At 50.1% G+C, this 15,217-nt stretch overlaps 1 protein-coding gene across 5 annotated transcripts in view; it reads left to right on the forward strand.

Moving 5' to 3' along the window:
- Positions 1-15,217, forward strand: part of NFATC2 (nuclear factor of activated T cells 2) — an 82,107-nt gene that overhangs the window by 16,606 nt on the left and 50,284 nt on the right. For all 5 annotated transcript variants that reach the window (XM_072917013.1, XM_072917015.1, XM_072917012.1 and 2 more), the window contains exons 3-5: positions 517-685; positions 11,293-11,495; positions 13,617-13,789. In XM_072917013.1, coding sequence (XP_072773114.1) covers positions 517-685; positions 11,293-11,495; positions 13,617-13,789 — 545 coding nt within the window. The remainder of the gene's footprint in view (positions 1-516; positions 686-11,292; positions 11,496-13,616; positions 13,790-15,217) is intronic.

A 15,217-nucleotide genomic window follows, 5' to 3' on the forward strand; every position in this document is an offset into this window, starting at 1 on the left:
GTTAAATTGCACAACTGGTAGGTAATGGCAAACGGAGTTAATATTTCACAATACGTATTCTGTGATCCAAGTTGGAGACACACAGGAACGGGTAGATAAAAGAGGGGGATCTTTGGAAAAACAAAAGCTAAATAAAAGAGGGGGATCTTTGAAAAAACAGAAGCTAGGTAAAAGAGGGGGATCTTTGAATAAAACAAAAGCTAGGTAAAAGAGGGGGATCTTTGAATAAAACAGATGCTAGGTAAAAGAGGGGGATCTTTGGAAAAATGTAACTGCTGAAGATATTTCTGTTTAAGGAACAGCCATATCTTACTCTCTTCTGCAAGGAGATGGGCCCACAGAAATTGTCTTCTCAGCAGAGCTTGCAGTGGGACATGAGCAGCTCAGCCCAGTCTCACAGGAACTCACAGCAGACACCCGAGGGGTTCAGTGGGGCGCTGGGGAAAGGGGGGCTCGGGCTTTGGGAATCAGGTTCTCAGGGGTCTCCCTGGTGCTGTGTCTCTCTCTGTGTCCCAGCTTGCCCGTGCAGTCCCTGCCTCCCCTGGAGTGGCCCCTGTGCAGCCAGTCGGGCTCCTACGAGCTGCGCATCGAGGTGCAGCCCAAGCCCCACCACCGCGCGCACTACGAGACCGAGGGCAGCCGCGGCGCCGTCAAGGCTCCCACCGGCGGCCACCCCGTGGTCCAGGTAAGGCCTGGGGACTGACCTTCCCCCCTCACACAGCCCCTGAATATCAGGCTAGCCCAGAGATCTGAGCCTGTGAGGGGAGGAATATCAGGAGATGGCAAAGATTCCCAAAAGAGGCTCTTACCCCAAGATATGTTGGTTCAGCTCTCTTTATTCTGTGTTGTCCATGTGGAGAGCGGGGCAAAAGAGGACGTGTAATTTCTATAGTTTTCCCCCCCTCCACGCAGCCCCCTCTAGGATCCGACCAGCTCAGAGATATGGGGCTGTGAGGGGAGGAAATACCAGGAGAGGGAAAGTATTCAAAAGAGGCTCTTACCCCAGGGTGTTGGAACAGCTCTCTTTATTCTGTGGTGTCCATGGAGAGCGGGGCAAAAGAGGAAGAGCAGGAAGTTTCAGGGGTCTATATAGGTTTTGGACAGGGTGGGCTCTCCTGGCTCCCCGCCAACCCCATTGGGGCAGGAAGGAGGGTCTGGGGGTTATCATGATCAGAGCCACAGAGGCCCGGGGAAAGGGGGGCAAAAGGGTGTCCAGGAGCTCACCGTAACAAGGACGAACAGGAAATCTCAGGGGTCTATATAGACTTTGGACAGGGTGGGCTTCCCTGTCTCTCTGCCGACCCCGTTGGGGCAGGAAGGAGGGTCCAGGGTTATCTTGATCAGAGTCACAGGTCCTGGGGAAGAGGCACAGAGTGCCCATGAGCTCACTGTCACAGGGGACCTCCTGGAGCAAAACGGGGGCAAGCTCATCTCTGAAATGCTCGCTGGGTGCTCGCTGTCCCTGTCAGAGGAGCTTCTGGATGTGCTTGAAGGGACTGAGCTGAGCTGTGGTGAAGTCCAGCACTTTGGGAAGGTTGGTTTGGGTTGGTTTGGGAAAGCTCAGAAATGTGGGCAATGTGCTGGCTGCCTCTTCTGGGCTGTGTAAACCTCGTGTGATCCCCTGTCACGGCTGTCATAAGGTGCCTGGGAAGTCACTGCTGAAACGAGTGAGCAAAATTCAGCTGCCAGTGGTGGAGAGAATGAATTCGTCCCTTTGCTGACCCGAGAGGTGAATGAGCTGAGCCCTTCCTCTGTTTGGAGTGTGAACAGCCCTTCCTTCACCTTTCAAAGGGTGCTATGAAATACTGGCTGAGTGGCTGCCGTGTAGCCAAGTGGGGGCACATCAGTCATTTCCCTCACTTCCCCTGTTCTCAGCCGTGTTTCCTGAAGGAAAGCCAAAGCCAGGCTGGGGTGGGGGCTGTGCTGTGTCAGTGGAGAGTGCTGCAGTGATGGGTGCAAGCTGCGCAGCCACAGCTGCAGCCTTCACCAGACAAAGCTGGCTGCATCCCACAGATGTTCCTGACACACTCAGGGCTTGCAGGAACCAGGAAAACATTAACATTTATGTGTAATTTCAAGCATGTGATCAATACCACTAATTTCACTGGGTTGGTTTGTGCTTAACTTCAAACATATGTTCAGTATTCCCCTGCAGGCTCACCCCCTTTTAAAATCAAGCCATAAATTGTTAAATCAATGAATTTGTTTGCTTTGATGGAGCTGGACTTACATGTATGGCCTGGGTATTTGAGTAAAGGGTGCAGGGTAATAATAAACAGCAGTCCCATTTTCTACCTCAGTAATGGAGGCTTTTTGGTTTGGGTCTGACAAGGCTGTAGCCTCCTGTGGTGTGTTTGAAGCTGCCTAGGAGCAGGAATGATACCAATCAGCACTTGCTCTTTTCTCGGTTTACTTGCAGCTACAGTATCACTTACCCTCCCGAGGTATTCCTATCAACAGGGTCCCTACTGCAATGAAGGAGTTTCTTGTGACATGGGGAAATAGAATTTGTTTCCTTCCTGCAATCAATATCAATCAAAGAGGCATTTATATTTTCTGTTGAAGACAGGAACCAGTATTGCTTGTTTTATCATAATTTGCCATCAAGCTTCAGGATCTAAAACTATAAATTCAAATGTCCACGTTAGTTCCCCGAGCAGATGTGCCTCTGCACAGCTGTGCCTGCATCTGGGGAAAATATGGACAGTTTCTTTCTGAAGGTTTATTGTAAAGCTGGAAGTATTTGTTGAATTTGTGTTCACTTGAACATAACCAGGTTCATATGGATGCCAAGTAATGAGATAGTTGCACCTGTATGGTTTATGACATCTCAGACTGGGGGATGCTAGTAAAATCCAAAGTTTTCATGTCAGAAGTTATTTGGCTTCAAGGGATCTTTTCTTTTCCCCTCTCCTTCTTTCCTCTCTATGAAGTTTAACTTTTTTGTTCTTGTTAGATGTAAACACAGTATTTTTCTAAAATACAATCTCTCTTGAAACAAATCTGATTTAAAAAAAAAAAACCCTTCAATTTACCCTCCACTTGACTAATTACCCAGCTGAACCTGCTGGCAGAAGAGATCCTGGCTGGTTTTTGCAGCACAGTGTTGGTCTGCAATATTTATTTTTTGGAAAATGGCATTTTGCATGCAGATTTCTTCTTTTGGGCTCTCTGAAGCTACAGACCAGCAGATCTCATATCCTTTTTATCTTGTGGTTCATCTTTCTGATGCTGCTTCCTCTTCACGTGTCACGCCTCGGGTTTGTGCTCAGGGCTCTGCACCAGCCGTGCCCTCCAAGCGTGGCAGGAGGAGGGTCTGGTGGCCAAAGGCCCTGGGGAGCTGGGCAGGGGGAGTGGGGCATGGGCTGTGCCAGGAGGAGGGGGAGAAGCCCTGCATGCCATGGAATGTCCACATGTCTGATTTCAGGGCTGTGGAGAAGCACGGGCACCCAGCTCAGGTGTTGGAGTCACTCCTACAGCTTGTGCTAACTGTAGAGCAGCTCAGGGTTTAGGGGTGTGAGTGTCCCCTGGATGTTAAGGTGCTGAGAATAGCCAGGAGATGCTCTGTAGCCAGGACAGAGCTGAAGTTTCCATGCTCCTTCCATCCTGCCGGTCCCCCCGGTCACTGAGACCACAGAGGAGGGGGAGGTGTGTCTGATTCTCAGCTCTTTTATCCCAAAACTGCTTTGGGATAATCCTGCAGGTCCCCCTGGTCACTGAGACCACAGAGGAGGGGGAGGTGTGTTTGGTTCCCAGCTCTTTTATCCCAAAACTGCTTTGGGATAATCGTGCAGGTCCCCCCGGTCACTGAGACCACAGAGGAGGGGGAGGTGTGTTTGGTTCTCAGCTCTTTTATCCCAAAACTGCTTTGGGATAATCCTGCAGGTCCCCCCGGTCACTGAGACCACAGAGGAGGTGTGTTTGGTTCCCAGCTCTTTTATCCCAAAACTGCTTATTTGTACCCAGCTGCTCCAGCCAAGGCTGAGCAAGAGCCTGTGCAGTGGGAAGGGCAGTGGCTGCTCCTGTGCAAAGGGCTCATGGATGTGACAGGCAAAGAGGAGGCAGAGCAAACCCAAGCCTGGAGTGTAATGGCAGAGGTTAAACCCACAGCCCAGCTGTTTACCTTGGTGAACACCCAAACACAGAGCAGGGCTCAGAACCCCAGTGCCCAGGGGAGGGCAGGGGCAGGCACAGGGACCCCAGCCCCTCCAGCCCTGTGTGCCAGGCTTCTCCTCTCCTCTCCTCTCCGGAGCAGGAAAGCTGTGCAGAGAGGGGCTCCTGTTCAGCACAGCCAGCCCAACCTTCCCCTGGGCTTTAACTTTTAAAATTGTGGTGACTTTCACTGCCTCTTTTTATTTTTCTTATTAAAAAGAAGCTGGAATGGGAGAGTTGTTAGTGGAGCTCACAGGAGCTGCTTTACAATAACAAACGTATGTTCCACTTTCCTTTTATATTTGAATTTTGCCGTCTGTGTTTTCTTGTGGTTTCGCAGTCAAAGGAGACATTGTTTCTTAGCCCGGGCTTCCCGTGGGGCGCTGACTTTTAACTGTATGTGACTTCCAACATTCAGCTAATTCATTGGTGTGTTAGTGAAAGCAGAGCCTTTGATGGAAACTCAAAACCAAATCTCGGCTCACGGGGCGATTCGCACTCTCACACTGGAGCCCTGCCAGGGGGTTTGCTGCCGAGGGCACATCCCAGCAGCCGAGTTTGTCCTTTTCCCCACCTTCCCAAGCCCCTGGGCAGGGCAGGGCGAGGCCAGGCTGTGCTGGTGCTGAGCAGCATCTTTGTGCACTCCTGTGCCCATCACTTGCCTGCTCTGGAGCTGGGCTTGGCTCCTGTGGGTGTTTTGGTGCGAGGAGCACCTGCACCCTTCACACCTGATTTACCTGCAGGACTACAGGCTTGTTTGCACAATGGGATCGTTGTAGGGCCTCTTGAGCTTTGTGCTCTGGTGGATTGATTTCCCTCTGCTCCAGTGCTGCCGCAGGGATTGATGTGCAGTGGCCAAACTGGGATTTTAGCTGCGTCTGGGAAATTCCCTTCAGAACCAATGCCATCAAATGTAAGGGCAGGTCAGCAGCCCCTCGCTGTGCTGCAAGCAAGGCTGTAATTCTGAGTGGAGGTGAATGAAAAGCTCTCACTGACACTGTCGAGCCTAATTGAGAATCCATTGCTTTTGCTGGCCAGCAGTTCTGGCAGAGGTGAGGGAAGCAGCGTGTACCAGCTGGTTTGAGGGGCATGCCTGTGCTGTGCAGGCTTTGTGGCTCACAAATACTCCTGGAAGAGGCAGATGTGAGGTTTAGTTATTGTTTCCTGTAGGTTCTCGCTGCAGGACTGTGTAAAGCAAAGCTGGAGTTTCAGATGTGGGCACTTCCAGCACAGAGCTGCCCCCGTTCAGAGCCTGCAGGAGTTCCCACAGGGTGGGCAGTGTCCTGTAAACTCACACCAGAGCTCTCTGCTCACGGCTTCCCTGCCCAGCTGATCTCCCTGCTCTCTCGAGACTGATGTGTGCAGCTGAAGTGCCAGGTCAGGGCTGCCAGCCAGCTCTGCCGTGTCCTGGGGATGTCCTGCTCACCAGGCTCAGGTGTTTGGGGGGACAGGACCCCTCCTGCCTGCTGCTGCTGCTCAGGGAAAATTATCTGGGGTCTCTCTTTCCTTCTGAAACCATTGCTGAACCCTGCTGCTTCCAGCAGACCCGAGTTGTTCTCTCTAACCGTGCCTCGTGTTGTGGGTTTCAGCATGAAGGAAACTGAGGAGGAGAGAGGTTCCTGAGTCTTGCTAGTTTTTTCTTTTTTTCTTTTCTTTTTTTTTTTTTCACAAAAATGCTTTTTGGCCCAGCTATTTTCAAGATCTGGCTGACGCTCAGTCCATTGCCCAGTGCCTGAGCCAAGGCCATGGTGGGTTCCTGGGCCCCAAAGCCACCTTGCAGGAGGCCCTGGCAGAGGGCTCAGCTCAGGGGATTTGGTTCAGTGCAGTCAAATCGATCATTTTGGACTGGGATTCCTCTCCAGGATGCTCTTGGTGCTGCCACAACCTGCCCCTTGTCACCATGGCTGCGTCGAGCTTTGTGCCACACCGGGGTGGCACAGGGGATGCTCCTGGGGAAGGGTGAGCTGAGTGTGGCAGAGAAAGGTGAGGTTTGAGAAAAGCCCTGCTTTGCCACCCCCTGCTCTGCTCCAGCTGGGCTGGGGCTGGTTCCACAATGCCTCTGACAGCTGGCAAGGGTCAGCTTTGCTAACTGCTGCCAGTGCTGAGGGACTCTCCCAGTGTGATTCTGTCAAAATCACCACATTTTCACCCTCTGGTTTCCTCGTGGCACAGCAAGTTCTGTCCTGCTGGGGAGGTTTAGCTCTCGTGTCGTGAGTGTGCATGGAAGAGCTTTCATGACACAGTTGGTTTTCTTAGCCAGCTGTGGAAATGAGATCTCCAAATCCTGCTCCCTGTACATGGACAGATGTGCTGTGCCTCTTCTTTTAAACTGTCCTCTGAGATAATCAAAGTCTCCTGAAAGCAGAGGCAGCTCTTCAGAGGGCAGGGAAACTGGAGCCCAGAGAGGAAACAACTTGCTTACAGTGTGAGGTCAGCCAGGAGCAAACCCTCCTGCCTGCCTTCTCCCAAGAGCTGCTGTCTCTGCCTCTGTCCCTGTCCCAGACCTGTATTAATCCCCTCTGAAGGCAGAAATCCCAGTGAGACACTGGGAGTTTGGTTGTCATTTACTGTAGGGAGCAGCAGAGCAAGTGAGATTCAGCCCTTGGAATTTTGTCTAAACTGTCACCAAAATAAGAAACACTACAAACTGAGTATCAAAAAAAAAAATCATAATTTAGCAGAATCAGATGTTCAAAGGATTGTCTACAGAGGCTTTTTAGACAGCTTTGGTAGGGAGCAAAAGGAAGTCAGCAGAGATTTCCTTCTGGTTTGCGTTCCTTTGCAGTGTCCCAATCACATTAAATTGAACAAAACCATGTGAGAAGATTGGGTTTGTTGCTCAATGTCAGCTCGAGCTGAGGCAGGCAGAGGAGCTGCTACATGATACAGTGGTGGGACGAGGCCTTTGGTGAATTCCTGACAGTTACTGATATGCCACTCTGCCTGAGACAATGCAGTGACATTTCCCATCTCGCTGTGAGCCTTGTTGAAAAGACCTCCCCAGAAAAATCCCTGACACCATTGTGGCCAGCGGGGATTAACGATGGGGATTAATGATCCGCATCCAGGGCTGGAGCTGCTGGCAGCAGGAAGGGGGGACAGAAATGGGGCTGTTGGCCCAGAACAGCTTCTCAGAGGGTCTGGGAGGCTCGGAGAGAGCGCTGGGGCTGGAGCGGGGCTGGGGCAGAGATGGAGAGGGGCTGGAGGAGAGATGGAGTAGGGACCTGGGAAATCATCTTATTTATTTCCTATGAATCTCTCTTTTTGCCTGCTAATAATGTAGTTCAACATAAATTATAATAATATTTAAATTCAAGAAAGCCTAGCCCAGATTGAAAGATCTAAATTTCAAAATGGCACTGATTTCCCCCTGTATAGATATGTTGTAGCTACAGGTGATCACTTACAGACTCTTTAGAGAATTTGCCCTGCTTTCTGACTCTGCTGGCCATTTATCCCTTGATTTTAGCACAGTTAAGCAGTGTTGCAGCCTTTACCTGTGCAGAGATCTGCTCTTTGTGCAGCACAGCAAAGGTGAGCCTGTGTTTCACATCCCCCAGCCAGGGCACTGCCAGCTGCTTGGGTCATCTCAGCACTGGGTAGGGGATGGTTTAGAAGGGAATTAACTCCTCTGGCTGTAAGTGCTGTGATTTGGAGCTGGGCCTGTGAGTTTTGGAACAGAGCAGGAGAAGAGGAGAGTTTCACTGCCTGGTCTGATGGTTGTGGTGCCAGGGCCATCCCAGGGCTGGAGCTGGGTGTGTAGCTGAGCAAACTCACAGCTAAGGGCACATCTGCTCATTTTTGCATGCAGAATTACACAGGTGCCTTCAGCAAATGGCACTCAGATCCTCTCCTTTCCCAAATTTGACTGGTATTGGTCCATGGATGGAGTGCAGAACGAATTTGATTTCTGCAGAGGTGAGATGATGCTTTTAATCGTGCCACACATTTCCATTTTGTTTAGAAACCCAATCATAGCAGCAAACCAAACAAGAAAAGTCTCCTTGTTTTTGGAATGATGTTATTTGTTTATCTGCCAAAGTGTTTTGCATTTCCTCAGGTCACAGACCAGCCCATGTCTGGCTGTGTTAATATTGTAAGAGTCGGGTAAAAGCAAAGTTTAAGAAAAATCTTTCAACTGAAAGAAATAGGATCTTAAAGTCCCAAAATAGAGTCTGGAAAGGTACACATCATGTCTGGCTTCTCTTTCCCCTTGTGGCAAATGTGACTCAAAGGAGTTGGGTTTTTTCCAGCTCGATCTGTATACAGTTTGGGGGAGTTTTATTGTGAATAGGTCACCTTATAATACACAAAAATATTTCCTCCCAGAGTTCTATATTCATAAATCTTTCTTGATCCTCGCTCTCTGGAAACTGAAATCCAGATGATTTTGTTTTCTCCATGGAAAGAAGAGTGAGAGAGAGTGAAAGCACACCTTGGTGTGGGGCTGGTGCTCCCCTGGAAGGGCTTGGAGGGAGCAGCTCTGATGAGCAGAACACAGAGATTTTGGATTTTAGATCTCTGAAACGCAGAGATTTTAGAGCAGCTTGGTTGTTACTAAGGGAGGAAACAATGAATTTCAAAGTTAGTGTTTTAAAAAGCATTTTAAATCTTCACTTCTCACAGTTTGTTTAAAGGTCAAATTTATTCCTCCTTTGCTTCTCCAAAGAAAAGATCAGTGCAGTGGTTAAATATTAAAGCAGCTGCCTGGGGTAGTGGAGGTGTTTATTGACAGTGACAATCTTCAGCAGTTCAGTTGTAGGAAGAGACATCTCTGAAGTGTAGATTTGATGTATTCATTCATTCATTCTTGCTCACTGTGATTTTTTTCTACACAAAAGCAGCACAAATCTCCTGTCCCTGCTGAGCAGGGTGAGCATCACTGGTGCTGCTGAAGAGAGAGCTGGTGTGACATGACCAAAGCTCTGCTAAGTTGGTGGTGAAGATGAGTGTAAAACTCTGATTTTAGAGCTCCTGGAGTGTTTCTGTCAGCTGTTCATCTCCATTTTTTTAAATCTTAAGTCATCCTGCTGTGTTCACAGCAAGTGAAAGGTAGATGGAAATGGTTATTGTAAATGATCACCTATATTAGCCCTGAAAATAGAATTAGCTCAAGGATAATCCATTTTAAATGGGGACATTTGACTTTTTTCATATACATTTTTCTCTTTGTATTTGCATTTTATAGTGCTATTCTGAATTTACAATTACATCATCCTACAGCATTGCCATAATACCATAAATTACCAAGAAAAAAAAAAAAAGTAATTTTTTTCCACTGACCAAACAACTGATTTAAAGTCTGGTTCTGTGGAGGATCAGGAGGCCTTTTACTGTGTGTTTTATGCCCCTGGGCCAGCAGATAACACAGACAGTGCCATATGAACAGGGAATCAGTTGCTCTCTTCTTTAAGTCTGTGTGCATTTATACAACATACACCCACAGACATGCACATTATTGGACAACCATGAGCAGTTTTGGCTTCAGAACATATTCTGTATATGAGCAAACACCACTTAAAATTACTTTTAAAGGTGGTCAGCATTGAACCCCAGTACATAGCCAGTTCTGTTACAGCTGCCACTGACTGTGCTCACTGGGGGCACATTTTCTTTTGTAATTTATTATCTGTTTTCCTCCATTTCAGTCTCCCACCCATAACTCAGGGATTTTGTTCTGCCAGGGCAGAGGGGACAGCACAAGCTGCTTTGCTGTCCCTGCAGTAACCCCTCCTGTCCAAAGGATGCTCGTTGTTGTAGCTGGATCCACCAAGATTTATCTGTCAGGCGTGACAATAAAACACGCTCAGTGCTCAGAAACTGCTCTGCCCCTTGTGAACACAGGATGGTTTGGGTGGAACAAGGGCTTTGCACTGAAGGGCAGGAAATGCTGGATTTTGGGAGTGCCATAGTTAGGGTGAGTTTGTGGCTCCCAGTGGATCTGGGCTGTGGAGCAGCAGGGGTGATTGCTCCATCAGTGCCTGTTCCCAGCAGATCTGTCATTCTGGCCTCTGCTGCCTTTCATCTCCCGTCTGCTCTGCCCATTCCTAAATGTGCCTACGGCTGCTGCTGTGTTTATCACATTCCTGGCCCTCCCTCAGCACCAGCCCTGGCACTCCTGCCCCTCCCTGGCTCCCAGAGCCAGCTGAGGGTTTGCACAGAGCCTCCTGCCCCATTCCCCTCCTCCCCATCTCCAGAACAGCCAGGTGTGGGAGTGCTGGGCTGGGCTCTGCAGTTTGCTCTTGCTCCAGCCCTTCAATGGAGCCATTCATGGAGCTGTTCCTGCCAGGGGAGGCTGGAGGGTCTCTGGGGCACAGCCCCTGTCTGTGCTGCCTCCAGGATGCGTGCTGGATGAGGAGTGATAGCTCTGCAGAGGGAGAGCTGCTTGCATTTGCCGTGCTGGAGGAAGGCTGCCAGCACTGCATTGATGCTGCATGTGGTCCCCTTCCAGGGGGGAATTAATCCTTCTGTGCAAGGATACCTCCTGCTGACTGCTGAATAGAAAAAAGAGGAAAAAAACCCCTGGTTTGGCCATGAATACCATTAGCTTAATCTTCATTTTCTCTGATCTTCCAGTACTATTTGCTTTGTATGGCTTCATCAAGGTTTTGTATGTGGACAGAGTAATTGAAAACAAATTTAGCATGTCTCAGACCATAAAGTTCCCTTTCAGCTCGATCCCTGGCTATGTGGTAGATAAATGTCTGGTTCTCATTTTTGGTTATGTGAGAAATTTAGAATGGTTTGATTTGTAATTTTGAACGTTAATAAAGGAGGAGAAATTTCCTTGTCTCCCTCTCTATGGAGGCATTCTGGTTTCCTTACAGCAAAAACCCACAACAAAACAGAAGAATCTGTGTCCTTGAGGCCTAGAAACCCCAGGCTCTAAGGTCAGCTAAGACATCCTTGTGCTGTTCAGTCCCAGTCCCAGAATGCCATCTCCACCTGTGCAGGTGGTGTTTTAATCTAGTGCAAGAAGAATGGTTGTAGGTGAGCCAGCACCTGGGGGAAGGATGAGTTCAAAGAGCAGCGAATCAAAGCCAGATACCCACATTTATCAATGCATGTCTGCAAACCTCCTTGGTTTCCTGAGGGCACTGCAGGCCCAGCGTGTGACCCATGTTTTCCATGTCTTGCCAGCTGCACGGGTACATGGAGAACAAACCCCTGGGGCTGCAGATCTTCATCGGCACGGCGGACGAGCGCATCCTGAAGCCCCACGCCTTCTACCAGGTCCATCGCATCACGGGCAAGACCGTCACCACCACCAGCTACGAGAAGATCATTGGCAACACCAAAGTGCTGGAGATCCCCCTGGAACCCAAAAACAACATGAAGGCAACGTGAGTAGATTTCTTTTTGTTAGCAAGGTTGAGGTGGATTTAGCTGGCACTGAAGCTCTTGCTCTTTGGAAAGGAGTCACTAAAAGGATAGTGATGCTCTGGAGGGACTCCCCTGTCCAGCACGTTGGGGTGGTTTATGGGGGCAAGACCCTTTGAGAAAACCAGCTACAAGCGCCTGGGTTAAAGCTGCTGGTGACCATGCAGGCACTTCTGCTCTGTATTGCAGTTTCTGCAGTGACTGTGCTGTAATCACAGAGTGGTTTGGGTTGGAAGGGACCTTAAAACCCATCCAGTGCCACCCCCTGCCATGGCAGGGACACCTTCCACTGTCCCAGGGGCTCCAAGCCCTGTCCAACCCGGCCTTGGGCACTGCCAGGAGTGGAGCATCCAGTGTCTCACTGATCCATCATCCTCATGGTCATAACAGGTTGTAGTGCACTCAGGAAAGGAAGACTCGAATCTCAAGTCCTTGTGCTGCTGGAATGCAGTGAGGAACAGGGGTAGGATGCATTTCACAACATTTAATGGAGTACAAAACCTCTCTTCTGAACTCATTCAAGTGCTTTGGCCGTGAGATCTCCTCTTATAATAGTTTAACAGAAAAGCAAGTACAGGCACATCTTGTCTGTATTACTCCTTCCAGTTTTATGGAGGCAGAGGGATGAAGTGGGCACCAGTCTGAAAACTTCAGCCTTGAATGTGTGCCAGGCATGAGAGTGATTGCTCTGCAGAGGGAAGAGCTGTATCTCCATCCTTCAGAGGAGCCTGACAAAATTGGCAGAGCGGTTTTGTTTTTAAGCCCCCCTACTTCATTGCAAAATCCACATTCTTCATATTTTTAGAGAAAATATACCTAATTCCTAACAAGGAACCCTGGAATAATAAACCCCTGCACATAAGCAAGGGCTAGGAACAGTGTGGGTGTAGGAAGCAGCTTGGGGTTTATACCTCCCCAAATGTGATTTTAATTCATATAAAGAGAAGAGAAATGATGTGTTTTTAGAACTGATATCAAAATGGGCTGGCAGTGCCTGTTTAGTAGCAGTGCTCACTGCCTGCTCTGGGGGCTATTGCTGAGCTTGACAAATAATTGTCACATTTTCCTAACGCAGGCGTGTTTGCAAGGTTACACTGGACTCTGGAGAAGCCAGCCTGCACTTACACCACATAATAAGTTGCAGTGCTGATTTAAGCAATCCTAATCCTTCCATTGCTGCTCAGCCCCATCCTGCTCCCTGCAGCCTCCCTTCGTGCAGGGACACAGCGAATGGCAGAGTGAATATCTGCTCCTGCCTTGGCTGGGAGCAATGTCCCCGGGCTTTGGAGGATGACACAGGGCCAGGCTGCAGAGCCCACCCTGTCAGAAGGAGCAGACAGCAGCCTGGTCCCTGCCTTGGAGCTGAATTCCTGTGCCTGGCTGGTGCAGGCAGTGGGATTCTGCATCAGCTGCTGGGCAGTCCCGGGGAGCTGGGCTCTGGGGAGAGCTGCTGATGGAGGCTCCTGCCCTGGGGAGGGCTCTGCCTTCTGCTCTGCTGTGCTTAGCACTGGGGAACAAGATTTGGAGTTTCAGGGCAGGAGCTCTGCTGTGCTTAGCAGGGGGGGAACAAGACTTGGGGTTCAGGGCAGGAGCTCTGCTGTGCTTAGCACTGGGGAAACAAGATTTGGGGTTTCAGGGCAGGAGCTCTGCTGTGCTTAGCAATGGGGAAACAAGATTTGGAGTTCAGGGCAGGAGCTCTGCTGTGCTTAGCAGTGGGGGAACAAGATTTGGGGTTTCAGGGCAGGAGCTCTGCTGTGCTTAGCAGTGGGGGAACAAGATTTGGGGTTTCAGGGCAGGAGCTCTGCTGTGCTTAGCACTGGGGGAACAAGATTTGGGGTTCAGGGCAGGAGCTCTGCTGTGCTTAGCAGGGGGGGAACAAGATTTGGGGTTTCAGTGCTTGGAGAGCAGCTGCTGCTGAGGCCAGAGAGTGGGGCGAGGTGCAGCAGCGTGCTGCACGGCTGGGGTTTCTCCCTGGGAACTCTGGATCCCAACCAGAGCGAGTCCTCAGAGCAGCTCTGAGCTGAGGGGCCGGAGCCCATCTGAGCAGGGCTGTGACTGAGGCTGTGCCTGTGTTTCCTTTGCAGCATCGACTGCGCGGGGATCCTGAAGCTGCGCAACGCGGACATCGAGCTGCGCAAGGGCGAGACCGACATCGGCCGCAAGAACACGCGGGTGCGCCTGGTGTTCCGCGTGCACATCCCCGAGCCCAGCGGCAGGATCGTGTCCCTGCAGGCGGCCTCCAACCCCATCGAGTGCTGTGAGTATCCCTGCTGCTCCTCGGGCTGCTCCTGGGCTGCTCCTCGGGCTGCTCCTCGCTGTCCCCGCTGTGCCTGTGGCTCTTCCCTCCAGGCACGAAGAGGTTGGGGGTAGGACGCTGTTGAGGCAGGGCGGTATGAAAGGAATCCAGATCAGAAGGTTTGAGAGTAGAACTCTGATTTATATCAAATACATATCTCTTTTATAGAGAGTATCACAGAATAACCAGCTTGGAAGAGACCTCTGAGATCATCAAGTCCAACCCATGCCCTAACACCACAACTAGACTGTAGCACCAAGTGCCAAGTCCAGTCTTTTTTTAAACATATCCAGAGATGGTGATTCCACCACCTCCCTAGGAAGACAATTCCAGTATTTTATTATTCTTTCAGTGAAAATTTTTTTCCTAATATCCAACCTGAACCTTCCCTGACGTAGCTGAGGCTGTGTCCTCTTGTTCTGTCAGTGCTGCTGGGTGGAAGAGACCGACCCCACCTGTCTGCAGCCTCCCTTCAGGAGCTGTAGAGCTGTATTGTCTAGACACATTCTATCGGTCCTGAAGTACTCACCCCACTGGTGTGCAGTGAGTGATGCTCAGTGGCAGAACTTATCTATAAACGATGTGAACAAGAGAGATAAAGAATTATTTATGTTCTTTCCCAACTGCTTCCCAGGCTTCTGTCTGGTTAGAAACCTTCGTTTTCTCTCTGACTGAACTGAGAATACCCACGGGGCAAGCAGCTCTTCAAGGGGCTTGTGAGGACAGCAAGCTCTGTGCTGCGAGTTTGGGCTTCTGCAAAGTTCATTTATTGGTGCATTGCTGCGTGGTGCATTTATTAGTGCATATGTTAGTGGATAGTGCTGGCTCTCGGAGCAGCGTGGGGCTGTGTGCAGGGACACAGCTGTGCTGCCCCCAGGCTGTCTGCTTCCCTGGCTTTATTTCCACTGGAGCCACAATCAGAGCTTGTCCTCCACAAACGGGCAGGTGGCTGGAGGTTTGGATTCAGACTGGGCTGGCTCCAGGCACTGTGTGCCAGAGGAATGCCCAGATCTGGGCTGAGCTGAGATGCAGGACAGCTTTGGTTCTGAGGCTCAGGTGCATTCCGGTCATTGTTTTTTCTAGCTGTCAGTGCCAAAGGGTGCACAGCTCAGGAGGCTGAAGCAGGGAAAACACAGGTGGTTCTGGTATTCCCCTGGGGGACAGAAGAAAACTGGCAGTTTTGATTTTTGAAGTGCAAATCCCATAAGTGTGTGAGCTCAGAACCTGCACCTCCCACTCGTTGTAACTGACTGGATCCTGAGAAAGAGCAGCCTCTGATGAGGCCCCCGGTGTCACAGTCATTTCTGGAAGGGCTCTGCCCACTTTACTGGTTCCTGTGCATCCTGTGATGCTTTTTGTTGTTGAATGGTGCCTTTTTGGTGGTTTGGG

The sequence above is a fragment of the Taeniopygia guttata genome, chromosome 20, assembly GCF_048771995.1.
Source record: "Taeniopygia guttata chromosome 20, bTaeGut7.mat, whole genome shotgun sequence".
Classification (NCBI taxonomy): domain Eukaryota; kingdom Metazoa; phylum Chordata; class Aves; order Passeriformes; family Estrildidae; genus Taeniopygia; species Taeniopygia guttata.